At 39.5% G+C, this 23505-nt stretch overlaps 2 protein-coding genes across 4 annotated transcripts in view; both read right to left on the bottom strand.

The window, feature by feature from the left end:
• LOC131891881 (uncharacterized) overlaps positions 1-6171 on the bottom strand; it is a 34550-nt gene extending 28379 nt beyond the window's left edge. For 2 of the 3 annotated variants that reach the window (XM_059241562.1, XM_059241560.1), the window contains exons 1-2: positions 4859-6170; positions 891-1229 (exon numbers count right to left, since the gene is read on the bottom strand). In XM_059241562.1, the coding sequence (XP_059097545.1) occupies positions 891-1229; positions 4859-5963 (1444 nt within the window). In that variant the 5' untranslated portion in view covers positions 5964-6170. Of the gene's footprint in view, positions 1-890; positions 1230-4858 lie in introns of all 3 variants that reach the window. The other variant, XM_059241561.1, reaches the window with a different exon arrangement.
• A 9607-nt stretch (positions 6172-15778) lies between these two features.
• On the bottom strand, positions 15779-20153 carry LOC131892193 (uncharacterized). The gene is made up of 4 exons (XM_059241978.1): positions 19755-20153; positions 18530-18917; positions 17040-17174; positions 15779-15939 (listed from the first exon to the last, which is right to left on the bottom strand). Exons 2-4 carry the CDS (start codon positions 18768-18770, stop codon positions 15779-15781), a joined length of 537 nt encoding a protein of 178 aa, XP_059097961.1. The 5' UTR covers positions 18771-18917; positions 19755-20153.
• Between the last annotated feature and the right edge of the window lie 3352 nt (positions 20154-23505).

A 23505-nucleotide genomic window follows, 5' to 3' on the forward strand; every position in this document is an offset into this window, starting at 1 on the left:
CAAATTGTAGTTGCACTGGACTTCTTGAGCTGCGTCTGAGCTTTTAAAATGGGCATTTTTGAAGTGAATAAATGCCGGCTATGAAATTAGGTTTTTTTAGTTCGCTCCAAGAAAAATCGTCTCTTTTGTGGAGATCTTGAAAAGTCATGGCATCGGTTTGAAGCGCTTTAGAAGTCCAAGGTAATAGAAATGTAATGTATATTCCGAGATGGATTATGTGCTTCAGGGGGTTTGATCTGGCTTGGAAGCCAGGGAAAAAAAATCCTTTATAGTCTCTGACAAGAAGATTTGAGAGCCTTCTGGAGCCTCGTAAGTACCTCATATTTGTAAGATTCAAGGTTGTTGATGAGGGGCTATTCCCTCCACAGATCTAAATCGAACTCTCTTTCTGTCCTGATTTAAATACCTTGCCTCCAAAAACAAGACGGCACTGTTGGATAATTCCATTGATTCCATTCACACTTGATAAAAAAAAGGATATCGGCCCTCAAATCGGCCGAAAAATGCCAGCCAAGTTAGGACTCGAACGGAAACGTAATTCTTCTCGAACCATAATGCTTTGAATACCAGATTTCAAATGATGATTGATGAGCACAATGAAAAGAAACGACAATGACTCTCTATTCCCCGAACATAATCTCAGCACGGCTCAGCTTTGGGTCAGTTTTCAAGATCATCGTAAATCTTTCAAAGGAAAAAAACCGATGGACAAGGTTGGAGAAAGTCAGGAGATTGGCACCTAATCACGAGGAAATATCATCTTGGCTCTCGCGCAACCTTTCAGGCAATTTAAACTTCAGCCCTGTCCTTGACAAAAGCCATTGCATTGTACTTGGCAATATTGGATCCTTATCTTGATTTATATAACCCTTTGGGGGCATCCCACTTACCCCCGATGGAAGAAGTGTGACTGGTTAGAATGGTGTCCCGCTTGATGAGGCCTTCAGAAAGAACCAGGGACACTGGAGCTTGAGAGACAATGGATCCCGCCTCATAAATAATGGCTGCAGTTCCACTTGGACAATCCAAGTCATCAGCTGATACGAGAGAGGGCAAAGAGCCACCGAGATCCACAGGGAGACCCACAACCACGTTCTGGGCACCCTGAGGTCCGGCTTCGTTGAGGGGGAGACCAAGGGGATCCGTGGAACTTGAGTTGGCAGGGTCGCCAGTTGCCTTATTGTAGAACTCGTCACCGATTAGATGACGCTTTCGATCATCCGGGAGACCTGCAAAATACGACATTCGTGGGAATTAAATAGACCCATGTGTGTGCAGCCCAATTGGAATAGCACATCTGTGCTAATTGGTCACCCCGTAAACCTCCCGACTCCTTCCATCTAACTCTGGTAATTCCTCTTTGTCTATGAATTGGTAATTTTACTCGCCATCAACAAGTGGTGTGGTAAGCAATTCATGCAAGGCAATTTCCAATTTTAAAACTCGACCAGGGAAAGTCGTTTCCGATCTCGTGTTTCAAATTACATACAAGCGTCTGCCCTCTTATTCTCTCGGATGAGGTCCAGAAACGGCCAATTACCATCTTTGGGTGTTACGTTCGTTCATACCCAAGGTTTTGAGACGTGATCCATAAAATCTAGGTCCGATAGACAACTGCAAAACTATCTTTTTTAACACAAAACACTTCAAACAAATAGACAAACATACGCACACACATGCATCGTTCCCCACTGATGTCGTGAGGCCTCATAAGGCCTGAGAGAAAACTCAGCTCGACGTCAGCTCAACTCAGTTCAGTAGTTAATCCTATGAAGCTCTTAAGGTGATGCTTGGGTCAAGACCAAGATTTTCGGGCGGAATATCGTACAAACTAGTGGATGTACATACATATACTGCAAGTGGTAGTAGTCCTACAACTAGGGTCCCTTCTCAGGGTCTATTTGGCCTGCAATGCTCGCTTGCAAGATAGGCCAAGGGCTGAATCCTGCAAGACCCACACAATCACCTCTGTACCTCGGAATGGCTATGCAGCTCAGCATCCCCACCATTTAACATGGTCCGAGAGGAAGAGCAGCCGTGAGATAAACAATTGCATACAAATGGTTCGAAATTTAACCTCCCTGGTCTCGACCAAGTCAGGATGTGACGCGAGGGTAATTCCTGAGGGTCATAGAAATCCGTTTTCAGGCAAGATCTGCCCACAATTCCAGACGGAAAAACGCACCTGAATGTGAGACTTGATCATTTTTCAAACATCGATGAATTAGCCCTTTGGTGGAGCGTGAGGGGAATCATAACCATTTTCGTATAACAAAAACATCGGGCCGAGCGTTCAATTCAGGAGGAAGGAAAATCTAATGAAATATGTTGCTTCAATTCAGATCGGTCAAATTTCCAGACAGAAGAGACTCGAGAAGCTTTGAAGTTGGCATCACAGAAGGGCAGACGAGAGAGAAGGGGTCAAAGGTCAGGCCAGAATTACCAAAATCAGCATTCAATTTTATCCACTAACTGACAGTTATGTGGCCAGCTGGGCAGAGTGTCTCATAATGTCTCTTGTTTTCTCCCGCAAACTTCCGTTCAAAAAGTCCTTTGCACCTAACAATTGAGCGTGGTCTGCTTTTTTGGACCAGGTTTAGAGACGCGAGCTCATCAGAGTTGCGCTGAGGCTTGAAATTGTTTTCTCTCGCAACCTAGTCAATTATCAACTTTTGAAGTAGTTTGTAGTGCATTGGGGCTTGGGAATCATATTTGAGCGACTAGTGCAACACCCTGTGAGGATTTCGCCACGACATCTTTAACACATGTGTGGCTTTTAGTGGACATTTGAAAAACTAAACAAGCTACATGCACAAATCAAATTGCCCAGTTTTTGTGTCAGAGATGAATGCCAAGCAAGATATGTAAGAAAACTCAAATCAAAAAGGGAGGAAGAACATCCCGTACCCCAGCAAAATTAAAGCTTTCAGTATTTTTGCACTCCCGAGAACCCTTTCCACCACGACGAAGAAAGAGCGACGACACCTTTTGAAAAAAATGCCATTCTTGTGAAAATTAGCTTGTCACATTAAAATGTCGAGGACGGGTCTTCAATCCAGGATATTCGAGTCGAGCAATAAAATCATCATGGGGTACACACCAGGCTCAATCCGAACAAGGTCAATTGAAGCCTAAGACTCTGAAGGGTCCGTCTGTCTATCCATATGAAAGTTTTTGAAATCTTCAGAGCTCATTCGTCTCCTTGCATGCAATAATGGATTCAAACAATCATTAATCTAGATCAAGTCACGTAGGAGTGTCCCAAAAATAGGCTCCAATCCACTGACCAGGATCCCACTTCCAAACGGACCATTCAACGGGAAGGAGGCCCTCCTCGCTCTAGACGTAGAAAGTTATTATCGCTATGAAATGTGACCATGTTCAAAAGCCACGAAACGCGCTTCAACGACCTGATTGACGAGTCATAAATACCGCTCTAAATTAGAAGCCTAATTAATGGAAAAAAATTCCAAACCGCATACTCTATGAGGCATGGGTGAATTGCGAGTGAGTGCCTTCGAATGCTAAAGAATCCTCTGAGCAGTCAGTCTAGGATTCGATTTGGGGATTCAAATGCAGGAATGGAGCTGTGTCTACGCTTTGCATATATGAATACTACAAACACTGATAAGTATATAGCAATGAACCGAAACCGAGAGACCTTTCCATTGGAATTCAATTATGTACAATAGTCTTAGTTAGGTACATCTCCAACGCTTCTTTTCTTCAAGACATTTTCTCTTGAAACATAAGCCCTACCAATGTTCTTCACTCTATAGCATTAAATTGTTGTAACACATGGGAATCGAACAATTTGGCTTTGGCTCAAAAACTAATTGACGAGGATTTTGCGCTTATACGGTAGATACAGAATTTCATCAAGACTGTCCGATAAATCCAACTTTAATGTTGGCACCCCACTGAGAGCGAGTGTTGGCCTACTCATTCCACCAACGTGAGAGGGAGAGAGACTTGGGGCATTGGAGAGAAAATTATCATGAGACCTCAACAATTTAAAGCACTCCCACCAACGTTCCCAAACCATTCAAAGAGAGGTCTGCTGTCGAAACTACCCTCGAAAAAAAAATAAACAGCTCTTGCCACCCATCGTTTGTCATTCGTCGTCGAAAGAAGCAGTGACATACTGTATACACGAAATGAGTAGCGAAGGGAATTTTCTCTTGGGAGCACATGACTTTTTAGGAAAGCATTTTGTCTCCCGTTTTTTTTCCCCATGCATCAAAATTATGATAACAGAGTCACAGTGGGAGGAGAGGACACATCTGCAATTTACCATTTATTTGCTAAAAGGCCTCTCCGTGTATTCAAATGTGAAATGTCTTGGAGAAGAGGGGCGTAGTCAAATTGGCTCTAAACAGAATGGCATGAAATGAATGCTTTTCATAGTGTGTACAATCGCAAAGGACCGCGACAATCCAGGGACTCGAATGTAATATATTCGACTCAAGTCAATGGGCTTGTCATCCTCGAATATTGTGATCTGTTCCAAGAGAGGAACAAAAAAGGCTCAGATCTCGTGTATCCTTCAATATAGAGGAATGTGTATTGAAGCAACCAAACTGAGTAAGAGCTCCTGAGCTCAGATCTCAGGTCCACCTCATCGCGAAGTCCTTGTTGTTTCGTTCCTTATGTATGCACACTCAAACATTGTTTTGTTACCAAGTCCTTCATGGTTTGACAATAGAACGGAGAGGATCGCCTAAACACCAAAATCACAATCATTCACACCCAAGCAGTTCCCGACCGAAATATCCCCTACAAACGCATTGTCCACACTTTTGGGTCCACTGACATAACACCCAACATGCCAGTAGTCCATGCGTCAAAAATTGCTTACCATTCTCAGTCGAGTCCAGGAGATCTTGTTCGCTTTTCACAGGGACCTTTGGAACTTTGTTCCGTTGTTGATGCTCCTGATGTTGTTGTTGTTGTTGGTGTTGTTGCTGTTGGTGTTGCTGTTGCTCCAATGGACCACCGATGGCACTAACACAACTGACAACCACGCCAGAACTGTCACCCAGAAGCTCACCACTACTTGCAAGTGTCACCACAGGGGCCAGATTTCTCGACTGACCATCATTGGCCTCCACATGTTCGCCAATTCTTCGTGGCTCCCTAAGTCTGGCACCACTCTCAGTGGTCACTTCAACCACCATTGACGGAGGTGGCGGCGTGAGGAGCGCCCTTCGCGTCTGCCCTTTGGAACCTCCGATGATCTCGTTCTTCTTCTTGGTGGCCGTCTCCTCCAAATCCAATGCCTCTTCCTTGTCCTCCTCCTCCTCTTCCTCGAGCACCTTGAGCTCCCGTGGCTGCGAACCACCTGTGACCATAGGTGATTGGATGGTTTTGACCAAACAGGCCCTCTTCGGATGGTGTTTGACCGTGTTTGAGGCCCTGTTTCCCGTTTCGTCCGGGGGATTTGAAGAGCACCTCTTCTTCAGACCACCATCCTGACTCGGCTCGTTCTCTTGGCAAACTGGTTTGCCACTGAGGGCAGAACTTGTTCCACAAGTTTCGGATGAAATGCTCGCACCCGCGTCAGCTGACGGTGGCAATGTTGTTTTTACCACTTTGGACTCCAAAAACGAGTTGGAGGACGACTTGGCTGCCCGAGGAGTAGGACACGAGGATGTGGTTGTTGTCCGGGTTGTCGTTGGAGAACCTGATCCTGAACTTTCCTGTTCTTCTTGTGGATCTGGACAAACAACCACACCAACCTGTTCTTCCGCTACCGACGATGCTAAGGAGGATGAGGAGGGATTAGTTGAGCCTCGTTTTTGACTTGAGGAGGACCTCTTATCGCCACTGCGGGTCATCACGGCACCCAGGGACCGTCGTGAGGTCCGTCGAACCGCTGCTACACCAGGAGTAACAGACGAAGGAGCTGCACCACTCTTCACGGCCTTAGACGACTCACTTTTCGTACCACCTTTCACGCACATCGTCCAAGGAGACACCACGATATACCAATGGTTTTAGTGCATGCTTAGTTTGCAAACTTGTGTGACTTCAAGACTGCTGGACTTCAAAACCAAGCCAAAGAATCAGAGAGTGTTTTGCCTCGCGATGCGCAGTGAACGGTGGTGATGTGCTCAAAGACACTTGTTGCAAAGTATCTCATCCTTATTTTGCCTCAGATCTACGGATTGTCGGCGGCGAGTGTTGCATGGGCGGAGGGTGACTACCATCCTACCCCCAAGAATCCCGTTCATTGAATACAATTCATAGTTAAAATGTCAATGGATAAAATCCAATCAAGAACCAAGCGCATTGTTGTGAACTTGTGTAATACATCCGAGTGACCAGACAATTATTGTTCAATAAATTGGTCCAAAATTTGATTCAACCATGCAAGCTGAATGCGTAAAATGCCGGCTTGCACGTGGTTACCCTGTACTAAGCTCTTGGCGTCTGAGCTCGCATAGTGAATATGGCCTTGCTCATGGTACACTCCTCGGTCCTCACTCACTCCCAAAGCAGCTGAGTTTATGCCCTCAACATCACTTCCATCCAGACTTCCAAGTTAGGGTAAAAAGGCAAGCAGTCAGCGCCGAAGAGGCATTTACCATGGATGGCCATGTTGCTGCGAGAGAGAGAGAAGCATTGGAGCTTTGCTTGAATGCACGAAGCTCCACTACTGCTACCGCCACTCTTACTGCTACACTGGGAGATCCCAGGGATGCAAGATCCGATCCCAAAGCAATTCTCTTCCAAAGTGATTTAGCCACTTTTACAAATGGCATATTAAGCTCCTTTTCCGATTGACAAGTGACAGACAGGGACGACTGTATGGGGATTTGCATAAGTGGAGGAGGTTCTGGCAACCCTGGAATGACATTAGAGGCCATGGAAGCGTTGGAGAAGCCTATCTCCAAGATCTCGGTGACTGGAGCCTCCGTCCACTCTCCTCCTTTTTACTTTTAGTCAACATTTTCCATAGATCTGTTCAATGCTCTGTCTATTCACCAAAACGTCAAAACATCAGATTTGAAACCTGAATTCTGTGCCTGCCTGACTGGTTTTTTCCAAGCCCCCGCCAGACAGGTGGATTACTGTTTTTTCCCATGATGTTCGCTACCAAGTACTCCTATGTGTGTGGAGGGGATTTCTCTGAGAAGGACCCAGACACGAGACGGTTGCAACGCATGCGTCATGCAAAAACATTACAGGTTTTTCAAGTTTTTGCCTCAACACCTCTTACGCATTTCTCTCCCTTGTACACAAGTGAATGCGGATGAGGGACTGGATCTTCCACTCTCTCGGCAATCTATGGGTTGCTCATGATCAGCCACAGACAGGAGCAAGCAGAGGATACATCTCCCAATCTACAAACTCCCAAGCCAAGCCATCGGACAGCAATCCACTAGAGGGAGACGAAATAATATGCAAGTCCGTCCATCAGATGAAAAACATAGATACATTCCAGGCCAGCTAGTCCCTTAACAACAATCTCATCCATGTCCCGCCCGACAAGCCACAAAGACCCCAGTCAGCCTCAGAAGCATTGAAACTTAACATACCAATCTGTGGGAGAAGGCGGAGGGATTGAAATAATCCTTAGATGTGTTTGATCTACTGGGAAACCTCTCCTTAACAAAGGCAACACTAAGATCTGTCAGAAGGGAGCATGCAGGTACTCCTCAAGGTACCTCTTATGAGTGAGGCATGCTCATGAGTGAAGCTCGCCCTCTTTGCTCACTCCTGGCTCATCAGCTTCAAGCTGGCGAGGGTTGCCTCTTTCTCTGGACATTTACTGCCTCTTTAATTACAGAGTGACTAAGGTATTCTCACTAAAAGTAGCCAGACTGCTGCTGCTGCTGCAAGTTTTTGGGTCAAATCTTGAGATAAAAACGAAATCACCACCCTTTCAAATCTGACGTGAGCTCTCATGATGAAACAAGCCACAGTAGAACAAACACGAGCCCAATTTGAAGCGGCTCTATCCAGGATAGTCACGCTAAACTTGAGGGGTCTATCAATTGACATGGCATTTGAGAATAACGATTCTGTATGTCCATTTACACCATTATGCTCTTTCTGTCCCCGAATTCGTTGAATGACTACGGGGCAGTCCCCCGCCAAAAAGAGTCCCACTCTTCTTGAGCAGCCAACCCAAAAGATCGGAAAATGAAGAGTCCCTCTGAGTTGCTCACCACGGGATCATGGCTCAACAATGATTTGCTAAAAGTGCCAGATCCTCCCAAACTCACACGAACTCTAACAAGGAGTCTTTCATCATTTGACTTTACGCTTGTCAGACAAACTCGACGAATCCTGTACTACACTAAGTGAACATTTTTTTTTTGTATTTCACAATTGAAGAACTATTGTTTTCCGAGAATGTCTCGAGGAGTGGCAAATCCGCCAAGTTTACTTTGCAACCAATCAAATTGTAAACAAATGCTCCTCAGAGACACTGATGCTCAAATAATGAGCTGACACTTCCCCCTAACCGACTTGAGTGAATACGATACAAATGTCACGACGTAAGAGCTTGGAGCTTAAAAAAAAAGTATCTAGAGAATTCCCTATCAAAGCCGACCGAGATGCCGAGTTTATACGTACGTTGCTTTGGGCAAGACATTTTTACGAGATCTTCACTCGAGCTCGGAGAACTACGTAAATAGTTGGCCAGATCATTCTCCAGACCCAGCTACACAAATGTGACGTGCTCTAGTAGAAATTACACGCACTATTTTCAGGTTCAACTAAGGTAGCACAACATACACTCTTTTCTGAAAGAACGGAGCATCTTCCGAATTGAATTCATTTGAAGTGCTTTATCTATCTCAACGCAAGGAATAAGATGATAAGTTTTGGTACGAGGTGTGTCAACCGTGAAAGTAGCTTGACATAAAAACAGGCTCAAACGATAAGATATTCTTCAATATCCCATCAAAAATTAATGAAAATCGGCCTGTGACATGGTTTTATCGTCTTTGCATATAATGGCCATTGAAAGTAAATTAATACTGCGCCAGTATTCCGAAATTATTCCTCTTCTTGGACTTCGTCGCAATACAGGGAGGCAATACTTCTTGAATAAATATAAAACACTTTACAGATCCGACCAATACTTTTGTCACTTTAAATTAGAAGAATATGATTCCAATTTTATTGGAATATTATCCATATCATTTCGAATTTCTTACTTAAAAAAGAAATCAAATTTTGGGCTATGAGTGTGTGTATGTGTGTGTGTATCGAAAATATTTGCATTAAAACACATGTATTCAGCTAAGGAGTAGTTGGTCATTGATTACATGTACGCAATTCTTACGAGTATGATGGACTTAATTAATGTGAAAATGTATATAAGTGCATGAGTGCAATGTTTTTTTTTAAATAATTAAATTGAACGAGGTCAAAGGGGTTACGCTAAAAAAGTGACTTCTTGACATAGTTTTATTATCTACAAAACTACCTCCCGTGAAACAAAGAATAAGTCAATGGCTTAAAAAGCCGACAAAAACGAAAACACCACTCATCGAAGCATTATGGATTTCTTTATTCATCTGTAGCTTAAAGAGCAAAATATTACTTTCCATTTCATTTGTGCATGGGTGTGCAGAAATGGGCTGAAAATATGTTCAAAATATCCATGTGTGGCTGAGTGATGAGTGATTGTTGGTGGAGCGCAGTTTGTCTGTTCACTCGTGTGTTGCTAGAGGCCTCTCATATAAATTTCATGCTGTCCTCATACACTTCTACCTAGGTACTTGCTTCTTCTACTCCGTCTACCTGCGGAGCGATGCTATAGGATGCCAAGAAATATTAAACCATAAAACAATGGTCGATAGTGGGTTAGGAAATACTCAGACAAGCTTATCCCAAACAGGGAAACACTGTCCGGCCTCAATGACCGTCGTTTTCTTTTCATTTCTTATCATGGAGAGATCCAAATCTTTCGCAATGATTTTGGGAAACCACCTTGAAGACGTTATTGGTACGAATTAAATCGACAGCTACCTACTGTTCAAAGCAGAAATTCAGGGATGGAGATTACTTGCATGCAAAGCCAGTAGTTAGTTATGAATGAGAATCTTGATTGATGTTCAACTTTGGACTTCCAGCACTTTAAAGGGAGGCCTTTTTTAGCACTCCTGGTTGTGAAACACTAACGCCTGTTACGCGCCCCTGAAAAGGCATTGAAAGAGAGAATCTTAATGGATCCGAGATAAATTTGAGGCCAAGGGAGCGACGATTGCAATGAAACCTTTTCCTCTGCTTATCACACAATCAGAAATCAAATGAGACCTAGACACGACAGTCCCTCTCTGGTTCTTTCCATCGTAGTTTGAAACAAACCATTGTTTACATCCCAGCACTTTTAAAACTATGTCTGTTCTAAAACCTTGGGTTTTCAATGTGGAATTTTAAGCGTTATTGATTACCGTGGTTGACAGCTAATGAATCTGCTGTGATGAAGGTGTCTAACTACATCAACGTTATCTTTTGGGTTATGGACAAGAGCAATAATTCAGTCAGTGTTCGTCTGAATTGGAGGGTCCTTTCAAAATACCTGTGGCAAAAACATTACCCGAAAGTGCCTACTTTGATCAATCCGTCAAGACCTAAGGCAATCCGTAACTCATTTGCCATTGAGTGGTCACTGATTTACAAGTTCCTCCTAGACTTACATCACATATCTTTCCGAGTGGCCAACATATTATCAGTATTACTATAGGCATGCATAGCCTTCAAGAATGTCAATAGTAACAATAAGATTGGAAATTGTAATAAAAAAACTGCTGTCTCTAGCTGCTCTCCTCAAACAATATCCACCATGGGAAACACGCCAATTTGGCATTGAAAGACTTCCCAATCAGTCACTAATCACTTTTATATTTTACAACCACTCCATATGGTATGAAAACAAAATGGCATGAAGGCACTAATACGTATAGAAATAAATTACGCATTCCAATCACCTCACTTAAGGTTTGGGAATACCTGGTTGCATTGCTCATGCATCAAATTCACCTGAAGGCATGCACTGAAATTGCACTTCAAGAGCTCTCCTCTGTGCTGTGTTTTACAAGCGAACGTCCCATCATCTGCAATAAAAGTGATGGTTGTTGTGGTGCTGGAGGCTCCCATGACGCAGGACAATTTATCAAAGATATTTTTTAAATCTCAAGAGATGTCAGGGCTTCATTGATGGTTGGCTCTATACCATATCATACCTACTTACAATAATGAACGTTAGGGAGTTTTATGATGCAAGAACTATTGTGAACTCAAAAACACACTGTCCCCACTTTTGGAAGATATTTGTACTGCACAGTCATTGTATCGCGCATTGTACCGCTAAAATTACAAATGTTTGGTCTGTAGGACAGAAAAGCAAGTAGGTTTAGTGCACCTACTTTCTGGTTTTGTGCACTGTAGTAGAAAAATCCGCCGTTTCAAAGGTGTCACTAAACATGTTAGTGGAATACATTCAAGTAGCTAAACGAAAAAAAGAACATCACGATCTAGTTGATGAACATTACAATGCTTAACACAGCATTTTATACACGAGAGGTCCTTGACTGGATCACTCTAACAACAGACTTCTAAAAATATGGACTGAAAATGGATTTCCGAGGAGTCAGAACAACTCGAAGTCGGTTGGGATAGTATAAATATAAAACACAATTGTTGTAATCCAAGGCATGTCACTTTTATAGGATTCAATTGTAAAGCAGTGCCTTCCAAAGTGATCTCGTTGAAAGTTTATACAGTTAACCAAGGGGATGGATACCATCGATTCAAACTTTATCAAGTGAACTACATGTCTTTGGCTGCCTCTTCTAACTTGGCCAAATTGATTCATTTGGTCAGATCTTTTAGTTGTAACAAATGGTATATTTGGATAGATGAATGTTTCAGGCCATACGCAATTTTCGTCTTCCGCTACAAGTTCATATCTCGTGCAGTCTATATTCTAACCGACCATTCTCAAAGAAAACTTTACACGTGTAGTAAATACCTTTCTGGTATTTGTTGGCTACGTATGAAGTTGATTCTGGACGAACTGGATTATGAGATAATAATAACTTTGGGCAATTTATGAACAACCCAGAGGATGTGAGAAAATTCACTTTCCAAAGTGATGGTGCTTTTGTTATTGTACCACACCAATTCAGATTAACTCCTCTTTGAACGTGCAAATTTTACCCTGACCTACAGAACACCCATGGACTGAAGACTACATAGTGTGAATTGATCCCAGTATTGAAATGTTAGTCACTAAAGGTATGTCCGGAAAATTGCTTCAGTCACTCTTAAATTTGTGCACCTGTCAAAAAGGTGTCCATAAGCAGTCGAAAACAGTTTCCCTTGAGTGGTATCAAAATACAATGATTTTTGACCCAGTCTGGACAAACTTGTTAACACAACGGAGAATGTTGTGTTGCGGTAGTAGGTAAAAACAGGCTTTTACACCTTGTTTGTTGTTCGGTCTAAAAGTTGAATGTCATTCAAGATCTTAAGAATAAGAAAGATTTCTGTATTCCCGAAATGCATCCAGATCAAGTTTTGAGTGGCTGACCCGAGTGGACAACCAAGGCCTTCGTCGTTGGTTGTCAAGACATCAGAGCACTGCCTTTGGTTTTTGGAGTGGTCTTATCTACGAACGAGATCGGCCAATTATTTTAGAGAATTCTTTCATTAAAGCCAGCTCAGGTCCAGGATCGACTTTTCTTCATTCCATATCGCTCAATATTGATCCCGAGTCTCTCAAACAGATACTAGACTCACGATTGGTACCTTCAATCTAATACTATCATTGGACTCTCGTCACAAGATAGTCACCCGTTTTTTTATTCGTTGCCGGAGCAAGAGGCTGTGCTTGTCTCTGGAAGAGATTGTCAACGTTTTTGCTCATTTGGACGGACTGTCATTCCAGGTTTTTCCGAATCAATTCAGTTCATCTTGATGACAAATCGCGGGCACCTCCAAATGACTTGGAGTCGTCCGTCGATCCACTTGCTCGGACCTGTGGACTTCTTCAGAGCTGTGGTTAGCAGTACATTTTCCCGCCGGTTGATTTTAAAAGGAATTAAAAAAGGGCAAATCCATCACGCTTCAAGCCCTGCATCCGTCTCATGAAATAACTTCAATCTTGGTTCGCTCTCTTATCGCATAACGAACACGCATTCGAATTTCGAACTCGACACGTCATTAAACGCCAAATTTATCCCTGTATAGGATACAGATTCGTCATTAGTCACCAGGATATTCAACTTCAGTAGGTTTTTGTGCTATGGGATCTGAATATCAAATGATACTTAATGAATCTTAGGGCCATCTCATTTAAGTTATCATAACTGCAATCGGTCCTGAAATATGCATACAACGTAATTTAAGGAAGCGAAAGCAACACATTTTAGTGACACATTTCAGCATTTGCATTTTACATAATAACACATGTTTTCTTTTTATATTAATTGCGTAACTCAAACCCATTCAATGATTCTCTGCCAAAATTTCTAAACTGTTTTCAGCAAAAAACACAACTTACCCGAAAAGTATTTTTCAATTTAAGCAATGGAAATATAGATTATAACATAATCGAACAAGTTGTGCCACAAAATTTTATTAAATGTTATTATTGGTATAGTTTTGCCTCTGTATCCAAATACCGTTTGCTCGAACAAGTGATTAGTTTTTAATACTACTCCTTTTCATCACGACAGTTGCTTGGTTGTAACGGCAATTTGAATCAATTCATATCCCTTATTGCATGTGCATGAAGATACTAATGTTTTGATACTTCGTATCAGAATGGAATAACAATGTGAACAAAAAATAGCAAAAATGCAACTTAATTTCATGAGCTAATATTGCGAATGATTCAGATTTGCTTCAACATATGTGGTTTTGTATCACTTGGCAAATACATCTAGGGAATATTTTTCAATTCGTCCATGTCTTAGAATATGAATTAACTTCCAGAGGGCGTAGAATGAAGCGTCGAGAATTGTCAATGATCCTAAGCAACTTTTTTATCTATCGATCAACGAACTCCCTTTTATAGAGTGGGTGCAAATGTTGGTGGCGTAATTGCTGCTTCGCTGCCAATCCCAATCCCAACCATTTTTACTTTCATTTATACATTACTTGACTGGTTTGCTTCCAATTGCCGAGAGCTTCGAATTTGAAACATCAAGTAAACACTTTTTTTCCAAAATTAGAAAAGTGTTTTAAACCTTGGAAGTTCTGACTTGTTTGATGACTTTTTATTTAGGGCCTATTGTGACCGTAAATGAATAGCATTAAGAGGACAGCCTGTTTGCAAAAAACGCCAATTGATAGTGGAATTTAGGGAATGTTATTTGTTACGATCAACATCCATTCTTGAGTGATTGAACTGAAATAATAAAGGTCTCTTGTTCTTCTTTCTATTTGTGCAGCATTAGTTTTGATTGATTAGATTTTAATATCCATAATTCGCCTCTCATAAAAAAGGCAAATGTGATTGCCTAGAGAGGATTCTAAGATACATTCTGGTTTGAAGCACATGCCTATTTATCATAGTCTGTCCGCTGATTTTAAATCATTAGATGCACTTTATGTCAGTCGTCACTAATGATAAGTGATTCAACTTGCTTCTCTCAAGTTCCAACTGTTATCTCATTGGTAATCAATTATGCAGAAACTTATTGACAGACATAAAACTTTGAGGAATGTACTGCAATTTATCCTCGAAAGTCGTTCCGTTATGGCTTTTGTAAGTCAGTGAGCTCATGTTCAATCCACTAACCTTAAATTATTACGCGATGCTGACAATGTATTTGCTAAATCATCGTCGAAAATATTTGAACAAAAAAAGCGACATTTGCGTGAGCAACTTCGGTTCCAAAAGCTCAGATGACTCCTGGTTTTCCCTCATCACTTGTCATAAATTTTTCCTTTGTCGTCGATTTGCTCTGAAAATACACGTTTTTAGTTCTTTGCTTGGAAACCAATGCATTATTCAGTGTCTTTTAAGTAGGGTTGTTCAATAAATGCAATGAAAGACGGCAAAAAATGAAAATGCAACAGAAAATGCAAATCCCCAGTTTCAGATAAATTTAGCTCAATTTACTTTCTTAATAGAACTATCAACAAAGGAATAGGAAAATGCAAAAAGATGGTGGTGAGTGAAAAGTGCAAATTAATATCAAAAAAAGTTGCATATTTTCATCTGAAGCAATTCATTCCATAGAGTGGTTTATCATATTATGTCTCATTTATTACCCAATAAAGTTGCCAAATGGTAAATTGGTAAACCGTTTTAGGTAGCTAAAGAAACCTTTTAATTGCGCTTTGGCAAAACAGACTTGAGTCTTAGTCATACTTCTCTGTTCTGCTCTTCTGAGAAAAGCCAAGCCAGTGCAGGAATCTGTTTTTTTTACCCTAACGAGACGCAATTTTAAAACGTTGGGCATAAATTTGAATAGTTAAAAATAGGAAATAGGAAAAAAAACAAATTTTACATCATTAAGAAGTGAACATACCGAAAAGGGAAAATGAGAGCAAATTGTTTGCAAGCAGTTCAAAAATGTCCGAAATAAATCAAAAATGCGAAAAAGTGCATGCCCAGAAAATAAGGAAAGGAAGAATGTCGAAAACTGAAGACGAAATGCATTTGTACCATGTTTTGAGCAATCCAACTTAAGAGTTACGAATTCTGAAATTTGGCTTTGAGAGGTTGTGACATCTGGAAAAGAAACTACCGCCGAGCCGTAATACGCTTTAGTTATATTTCTAAAAGTTATGATTCCATACTTTAATATAGGACTTCTTCTTGACACGTTAGATAATCTTCTTGGTATAACGCTTTCAGATTAATCCATATGAACGCATTCCATATGATTCGGATGAAGAGGAGGAACGCCATTGCATTCTGGGTATAAACAATCACAACCACGATTGTAGTGATTAATGTGGCTGAAAGCAAAATGAGAGTCATCAATTAAAGAATAGCAGCCTTTTTTGTCATCAGAATGAAACACTTGAAAACATGTCATTTTAGTTTGTTGCTATTATCAACAATATCTCGGTTTGTTTAAGGTTAATTGATGATATAACCCGTAAAGCCAGTCAAACAAGAGTCGGAATTTGGTTTAACACTAATGGGTTCTCAAGCACTTCAAAAAATTGGGTTTTCATTGTACATGGTAATGCTAGTGAGGTGAGCAAGCCTTTACTTTTTTTAGATGCTACAGCAATGAAAATCTGTATTTGGTGCATACATATTTTGAATATCCTGGGATTCAAGGCTGGTGCGCTATATCAGTAAAATATTTCTACGTCGTGCAAAACGTAGAATACTAACCACTTGGGAGAAGAAGATGAGGTTGCGGTCTGAGAAATTGTATCTGACCCATTTTTGTCTAAGTGTTACGAGTTAATTCATATCGATCTTTTTTTATGTCACCCTGGTCCATAAAATGGTTACCCTGAAACCAAACTAAATTGCTTGAGAAACAACCAGGAGAAGAAACTAATCTCAATATTTTTTATAGGCTAAGAAAACGCTCATTTATTTTTGACATGGCAAAACTGAACTGCCCTAAAATAAAGCTTATGTGAACTTGTGAATTTGTGATTGTAATTGTAATGATTTGTATTGTGCATGTAACAATTTTCGCTTTGGTAAACCGCCAAATAATTGCAATTCATTTTCACCTTTTTTAACTTTTTTAAGTCTAAAACCAAACTATGCTGACGAAAATCATAAAACATTTTTTCCAATGACCTTTTGCTTTTTAGCGCCCTCAGTTTCTGGTGAGATAATTGTCTTTTTTTGGTCATGATTTATGCGTAGTAAAGCTAATGTATTTTATACTAAGTTAGTACATTTATGATTGGAGTCGAAATACGCCCTTACTCTCCTTTGTCTTAAAAAAGCGTCCAAAATTGTGTCGTTTATTCGCACCAAAAGCACGTAAAGGTAGAGGAAGGCTAAAAAGCTGCATTGATACTGCTAAGGTTAGCAGGGTTTTCTGCATTCTTGAACTATGATCCATCAAATGGCGACTGCTTACCTGCATCGAAAATGCACCACAACAGCCAAGGTAAAAGCAATTTCGCATTTACATGGTGAATGCCAATCATTGCTAAACAATCCATTGTCATCCCGATGATTGAGTAACAGAGACAAAACGCAACAACAATCATGACTGAAAACGGAAGGACTGGTTAATATTTGGGGGGTTCATTGCATTAATGATTGAGTCGTATAATTTTTGCTTGGAGGAGACAAAAAAAATTAATTGTTATGAACGTTTGCCTTAGACTACGGTACCCTGGACCAATTTAACGTCAATATAGTTCCAAAAAAATATAACAGAAAATTTCGAAACCATTAGTTTCCTATGCTAAACGAAATATGGTTTACGTTCTGCACTTCAGAGGGCGCTTTGTGAGTTAGCCTCTACCAAGTAAAGGACCGATTAGGCCAATACCTCTTTATTGAATTTTAATGTGTTTGTGTTGTTTTTGGCTGATTCAATCAAAATCTTATGAATAATTAGTGATGCAGGTCACATACTGTTCGGATAAGAAATTGCGTTCATGGCATGTTTCGATTAGCTCATTTTTCAATCTACTGTGTCGCTGTCTCATTTCTTTTGTGCTCTCTGACGTTGGAAATAACTACCCCTATTGACATCTTGACATCAACCTCCCCAAAAGAAAGAAAAACAATGCCTTTCAACATTTTAACATATAATTTTCGAGACACTAAGTAAAATTCTGACCTCTACATACCTAAGGCCAAATTGGTTTGTTATGAAAACGCTCAAATCAAGGTGGTAAATGAGCTAATTATTAAACATTCATGATTCTTTTTTGGGGTGGGTTCATGTTTGCTAAATGATTTGTAAACTTCAACACTAAATCGGGGAAAAATGACGATGTTGGGTTTCGTCAGGTAAAAAAGTTATTGATTGCGTCAATTCAACAAGACGGCAAATACAATTAAAGTTTCAAATAATCAGTCAATTGAAATAAAAAAGCTTTCAAAATATAAACTGTAGTTCCCACAATATGAAAAATAAAGTCTTGCCTTATCTTAAATGCTCTTTAAGGATAGATTAAAGCAAAAAATATCAGAAAAGCGGTTCAATTTCTGTGCTTCTTAAAAATGGTAATCCTTCGGTAAAAAGGCAACAAATGTCAATTCCAGCCGCGTATGGAATTTTTTAAAGCCGATTTTCAGCAAAAAGACTGAATCCAAATGACCTGGCAAACAAACCAGCTTTTATAACTGTTTTAGTATTTGCAGAAGCAGCCATCTTCCCAGCATTTACAATCCTAAAAGAGCTTCCTTTGCGGAAAGGGATTTTCGCATTTCCTTCGTCCGACTTAGAAAAAAATTATCTAGAATAACTATCCTAGCATCAAAGAAAACTTCCGATAATCGGGATTGTCTTCCCTCAAATAATCCTTAAAGCATTTTTGTTAAACCTCTCCAAAACCAATCTGCAAACAGTTTGTTCTAAAGTAATCTTATTTGTCACACAAAAAAACTGACTTGCTTCGACTTGCGATTCGGATTCGAGGTCTGTGGTCTCAAAGTGGGTGTAGACTTCCTGTTGAAACTGATCGGCAATGGTGATCCCAAAGGTGATGGCGGATGAGGCGATCACAATCACGTTGAGCAAGATGGACAAACACAGATGAATCTTGACCGCCTTCCTTTGGGAAAAATCTTCACTGAAGGCACACAACTTGAACAGAAGCCCCGCGAAATTGGCATTGGAACTTTCCTCCATGATTTGTTTCCTTGACTGCGGATGGCAATCCCGTTGTATTGTGATCTTGTGTGATATTTTGCTCGGGCTGTTCTTGAATCCTTGTCAGACCAATCGATCGGGGAATCGCACGGTGGGTCTCAACCTCATAAGATGTTCATACTAAGCCTAGACGAAATGTGCGAAAATGAGATGCATTGGAAAATATTTTTCTGTAATCATGAATTCTTAATTTATTTTGAAATGACCAGGCAGATAAATATTAGGATGAAAAATGAGTCAGTTTTCATGAACACTTTCATACAATATAAGGGGCTTAGTCTAATCTTTAGCAACGGCATTTTTTAAAATTTTGCGGAGGAAGATTGCAATGAAATAGTATAAAGAATAATTTTACAAAAAGTTTATTGCACTCACATTTTGAATTGAAAGCATTAAATTAGTTAGGGCTATAACTTTATCTCACATTTTCTGCGCAAAAAAGCTCAGAAATTGGAAACTTCTAGCGTAAAGATACTGATGCCACTTGGTCTAATTTCTTTTAGGTATTGAGTAAAATAAATGGGTACGTTGTCATATTTATAAAAAAAAGGTCAGAGAACCAAAAACCTTGAAAATGGTCTGAGCAATTCGTTTTGCCCTTAAACATAATGCTAGCAAATCATCCTTGGAGGCATTTCAGCCAAGGAATAATCCCTCCAGAATGAAGTGCTTTAATGCATCGTTTGAATATATAGCAAACAGTTAGTCTGTTGATAAACAATGGCTTTAAGTCTTATTATATTTTGTCTCATATGCTTTGAGTAAAATCGAAAAAAAATCCCAAAATATCTCCAAAAAAGGCAAAAATCTCTTCAATTGAATTTGAAGCAAACAAGCATTAAGTTTGCTTAAAGTCCTATAGAATCTTCAGATAGAGCTGTCATAATTGGTTTATAATAAAAATCCCCAAAATATTTCCAAAAAAGCCACAGTCAAACAGGATCGATCCCGAATCAAAACTACCTTTGAGCGACCGTGAAAGTTGTTGATGCTGGTGACAGATTTAGCTTGGCGGAGAGGTCACAGATCACGGTACAACACTGACGTCTTTTTCCTCCATCTATTTTCGTTTGATCTTTCACAGTGATTAAAGAGGCAAACCGAGGTCATAAACCCATGACAAGTGCTGATCAGATCCCATTGGTTACAACGAACTTCACAAATCCCTTGCACAACAACCACGTGAGGAAGAGGACTGACATCCACGACGACACCAGTGTAGTGGATGTTCTCTACTGTACCTTTTGATTAAGGATGACATTTCTCACTCACAGGAATCTATTCAAGTGGTCAGCTTTAGCTCACATTTCCCTGAGACAAAGCTTCAGTCTTTAGTCTTCACCAATTTGCAACCAACCATACATGGCTACACGCACAAAAACGGACAAAAGTCAAGTCAGCAGCACTAGGGTGATGTTAGATGTTTCTTTATTCGTATTTGCAAATACCCGGACAATATGGAATAAATATAAGGGACTACAAACATAAGGTTGAATCAGGTTTAAACAAAAGTAATTCTGGATTGGAGAAAAGAGGAACCCTGGAAAATATTCTTTTGCAATAATTATGCTGCTTAAGTTTAATTTTGGTCATTGGTATTTGTTTCGGGATTTTTTCAAAGATTTTTTCCTTACTTTATCGACGATGGAAAGAAATTGAATCATAAATGCTTCCTTGACTTTACTCCAGGCATTATAACTTTAGGTTCTAAACATCACGAAAAAGTGTTGCTTTTTGAGGTCCGATCATGAAGCATTATCAAAGTCATGAAATTTATCTATTCATCAAATAGTTTGACTATGTTTGGTTTGTGGGGGAATATTTTTCAAAAAGAAAACATGTATTTCCACTTCTGACGATTATTTCAACCCCTAATGAAAAACAGTTTTGCCAAACCCAAGTTTTGAAACAGAGGGCAAATCACAGTTGACACAAATAAGTGATCTCGCACTGAAATCAATATTTAAGTCATTATTTAGTTCGACCAAATATGACAAAAAAAGGCAAAGACGAAGTAATCCAGGTGTGTTTAGCTTCAACTGAGATGAAGATAATTCGAGATAGATCAATAGAAAGAGAAAATGACAAAAGAGAAAAAAGTTTTCCCACATTAACGCAGCAAAAAGGCATCAAAACCAATTATTGGATTTTACTTGCACTTTCTTCGAATAAAAGACTCACACCTGTTCCTGTAACGACATGATTCTCATTTCCAAGTTTGCCTTCGTTGATGGTCTTGACATTTAATTTGGTGTCGGAAGTAGACGTAAACATTCGCAATGAAAAATAGAAATCTAATGGGTAGATATTCCACAGCTTATTTACCACTCAGATAATAAATAACCAGGACGACCTCGACGCTTTTTTAAACTCATGGGAAAACTAAAGCACTAGAAATCATTTATCTCTGATGCCCAGATATCCTGTTTTAAGTATTTGGGCGCTTCGAATTATTCAAAAATAACATTATATTTTCTATTTCCACTATCAGTTAAACAGAAAGCACTGACGATATTTACATCAAAGTAGAGTGAAGAACATTAAACGAATGGAGCTGTTTGGCGTTTAGCTGTACTTGCACTCAATGAACATGAATCGAATGATGTAATTCCTGGACATTTATGGGCTTATTATAATTATAAAAATAATGTACATATTTGCAACTCATGGTCTTGTCAAGCGTGTGAAAAAATAATAAAATAATAATGATAAACATAAACAAAAATGGGTTAACAGATAAAATGGTAATGACAATAATATCTTCCCACGAAAGTGCTTTGTTTTAAAAGCTATACGGCTTTGGAACAGTCATCCAAATGAAGCCACTCAAGACTCAAGATTCAAAACAGCCGTCAATATATTCATGAAAACCATGACTCATTAACTCCTCAAGATAGCCTTTACTCACACAAAAAGTATTATCTGAATACTTAAAAATACACACATACAGGTACATATCTAAAATGTCATGGATAAAAAAATAAGTTGACTAGATTTGTCTCAATTTGTCTGAAAGTGAGAGAAATGAAGAGGGGTCAGCCAAAAAGTACAGGTGTAATTGTGTAGCGCACGCGTGTGCCAATTACTTCTAAAATGCAATTCATTTCAAATACAAAAACATTGGCCTAAAATATAATTTATCACAATTATTTTCTTTTCAATTTTGCTTAGTTGCAATTACAATTATTTTTAGATGGTAATTTAAGTACCTTCAATTTCATTCTAATTGCACTTTGACACAAAATGTTAAATCTGAACCCTTATTCAAATTTTCCTTCCATTTTTGCAACACGTTTTCAAAGTAATTGATTACAATTACTCTGGATTCAAACATAATTGATTGCAATCAAATAAAAGTACTATTGCAATTATTATTAGAACGCAGATCTGATGAGGAGGAGGGTGATGAAAATTTTGGTTATTGCAGAGTAGAGGAGGAGCCAAATTGAACAGGCCCATTGCCAGCTCCTTCCGTTAACGGCATTTGGCTAGGGAAATACTTGTGAAAATTTGTTCTTTTGATTTATTTATTGCGAGCCTCTCTTACCCTAACACATTTAAAATCTACTTCATCAGCTTAAAAAGATAATAACATACTTTCCTTTTCTTTCTAGGGCTCCTTCATTTCACGATTTGCTTCCCTCCAATAATCGCAGGAAATATGTAGGCATTGATTCTGCAGCATCTTTTAAATCAGATCTGGACACGTTCTTGATCGAATTCCTGATCAACACTATATTCATTAGAGTTGTGCAACGGATTCGACCAGATTCGGATTCGGATCGGATTGAACAACAATTTTCTGATTCGGATTCGGTTAGATTAAACATTTCGTTCGGATTCGGATTGGGGAATGGAAAAAATCGGATTGTGTTCGAATCCGATCCAAGTCCAAAATTGCAAGATAAACTAAATAAATGTAAATTTGTTTTAAGAATTGTTTCTTTCACAACTCTCAAAAAGTGAGGGAAATTAAAGAACATCAAAATTTAAATCTGTGAATGGACCTACTATCTTAAAAGTTATTACAATTTTGTGACAATTCCACAATAATAGAGAAATCCAAATTTTCAGAAAATAAGAAAAGTATTTGTTATCCAGACAATCAAAATTAGGAAAAATGAAATAACAATGCCTCAGCATATCAAGCCTGTAAATTGACAATTGTTGCACTATTTTGATAACAGAATTGTATTCAGTAGTACTACAATTCATGAATATGAAATAAAGACAAGTTATGCTGTTTCATTACTGTCCAAAAAATGACATTTTTGCAACAGGAAGATTTTATTACGACTAAGGAACCTCCACTCAATCTCATCTTTTAAATCGTTTAAGTGGCAAAAAAGCGCATTTAGTTACGGCTTAATGAGGTTTTTTTTAAAGTCAATTGGGGAGCAAGTCAAATTTGGATCAGGTTTTGCAAAATATTTCGAATTATGGTCGGATTAAGCAAATAAATCTCGAATTCGGATACAGATTTGGATCCGAGAAGAATTTCGGATTCGGATACATTCGAATTAGGCAGAGCTCCCGGATTCGGAGTCAGATTGAGCATAAAATTTCGGATTCGGATTCTGTCGGATTGGAAAAAAAAATCTCGGATTCGAATTACAAAAAGCGTTTCGGATCGAATTCGGAGACCCTGTCGGATCCAATGCACAACTCTAAAATACATAAAAGGCGAGCCATCTCTGCCACCTCTTATCCGTTT

Source organism: Tigriopus californicus, chromosome 12, assembly GCF_007210705.1.
Source record: "Tigriopus californicus strain San Diego chromosome 12, Tcal_SD_v2.1, whole genome shotgun sequence".
NCBI classification, from domain to species: Eukaryota; Metazoa; Arthropoda; class Copepoda; order Harpacticoida; family Harpacticidae; genus Tigriopus; species Tigriopus californicus.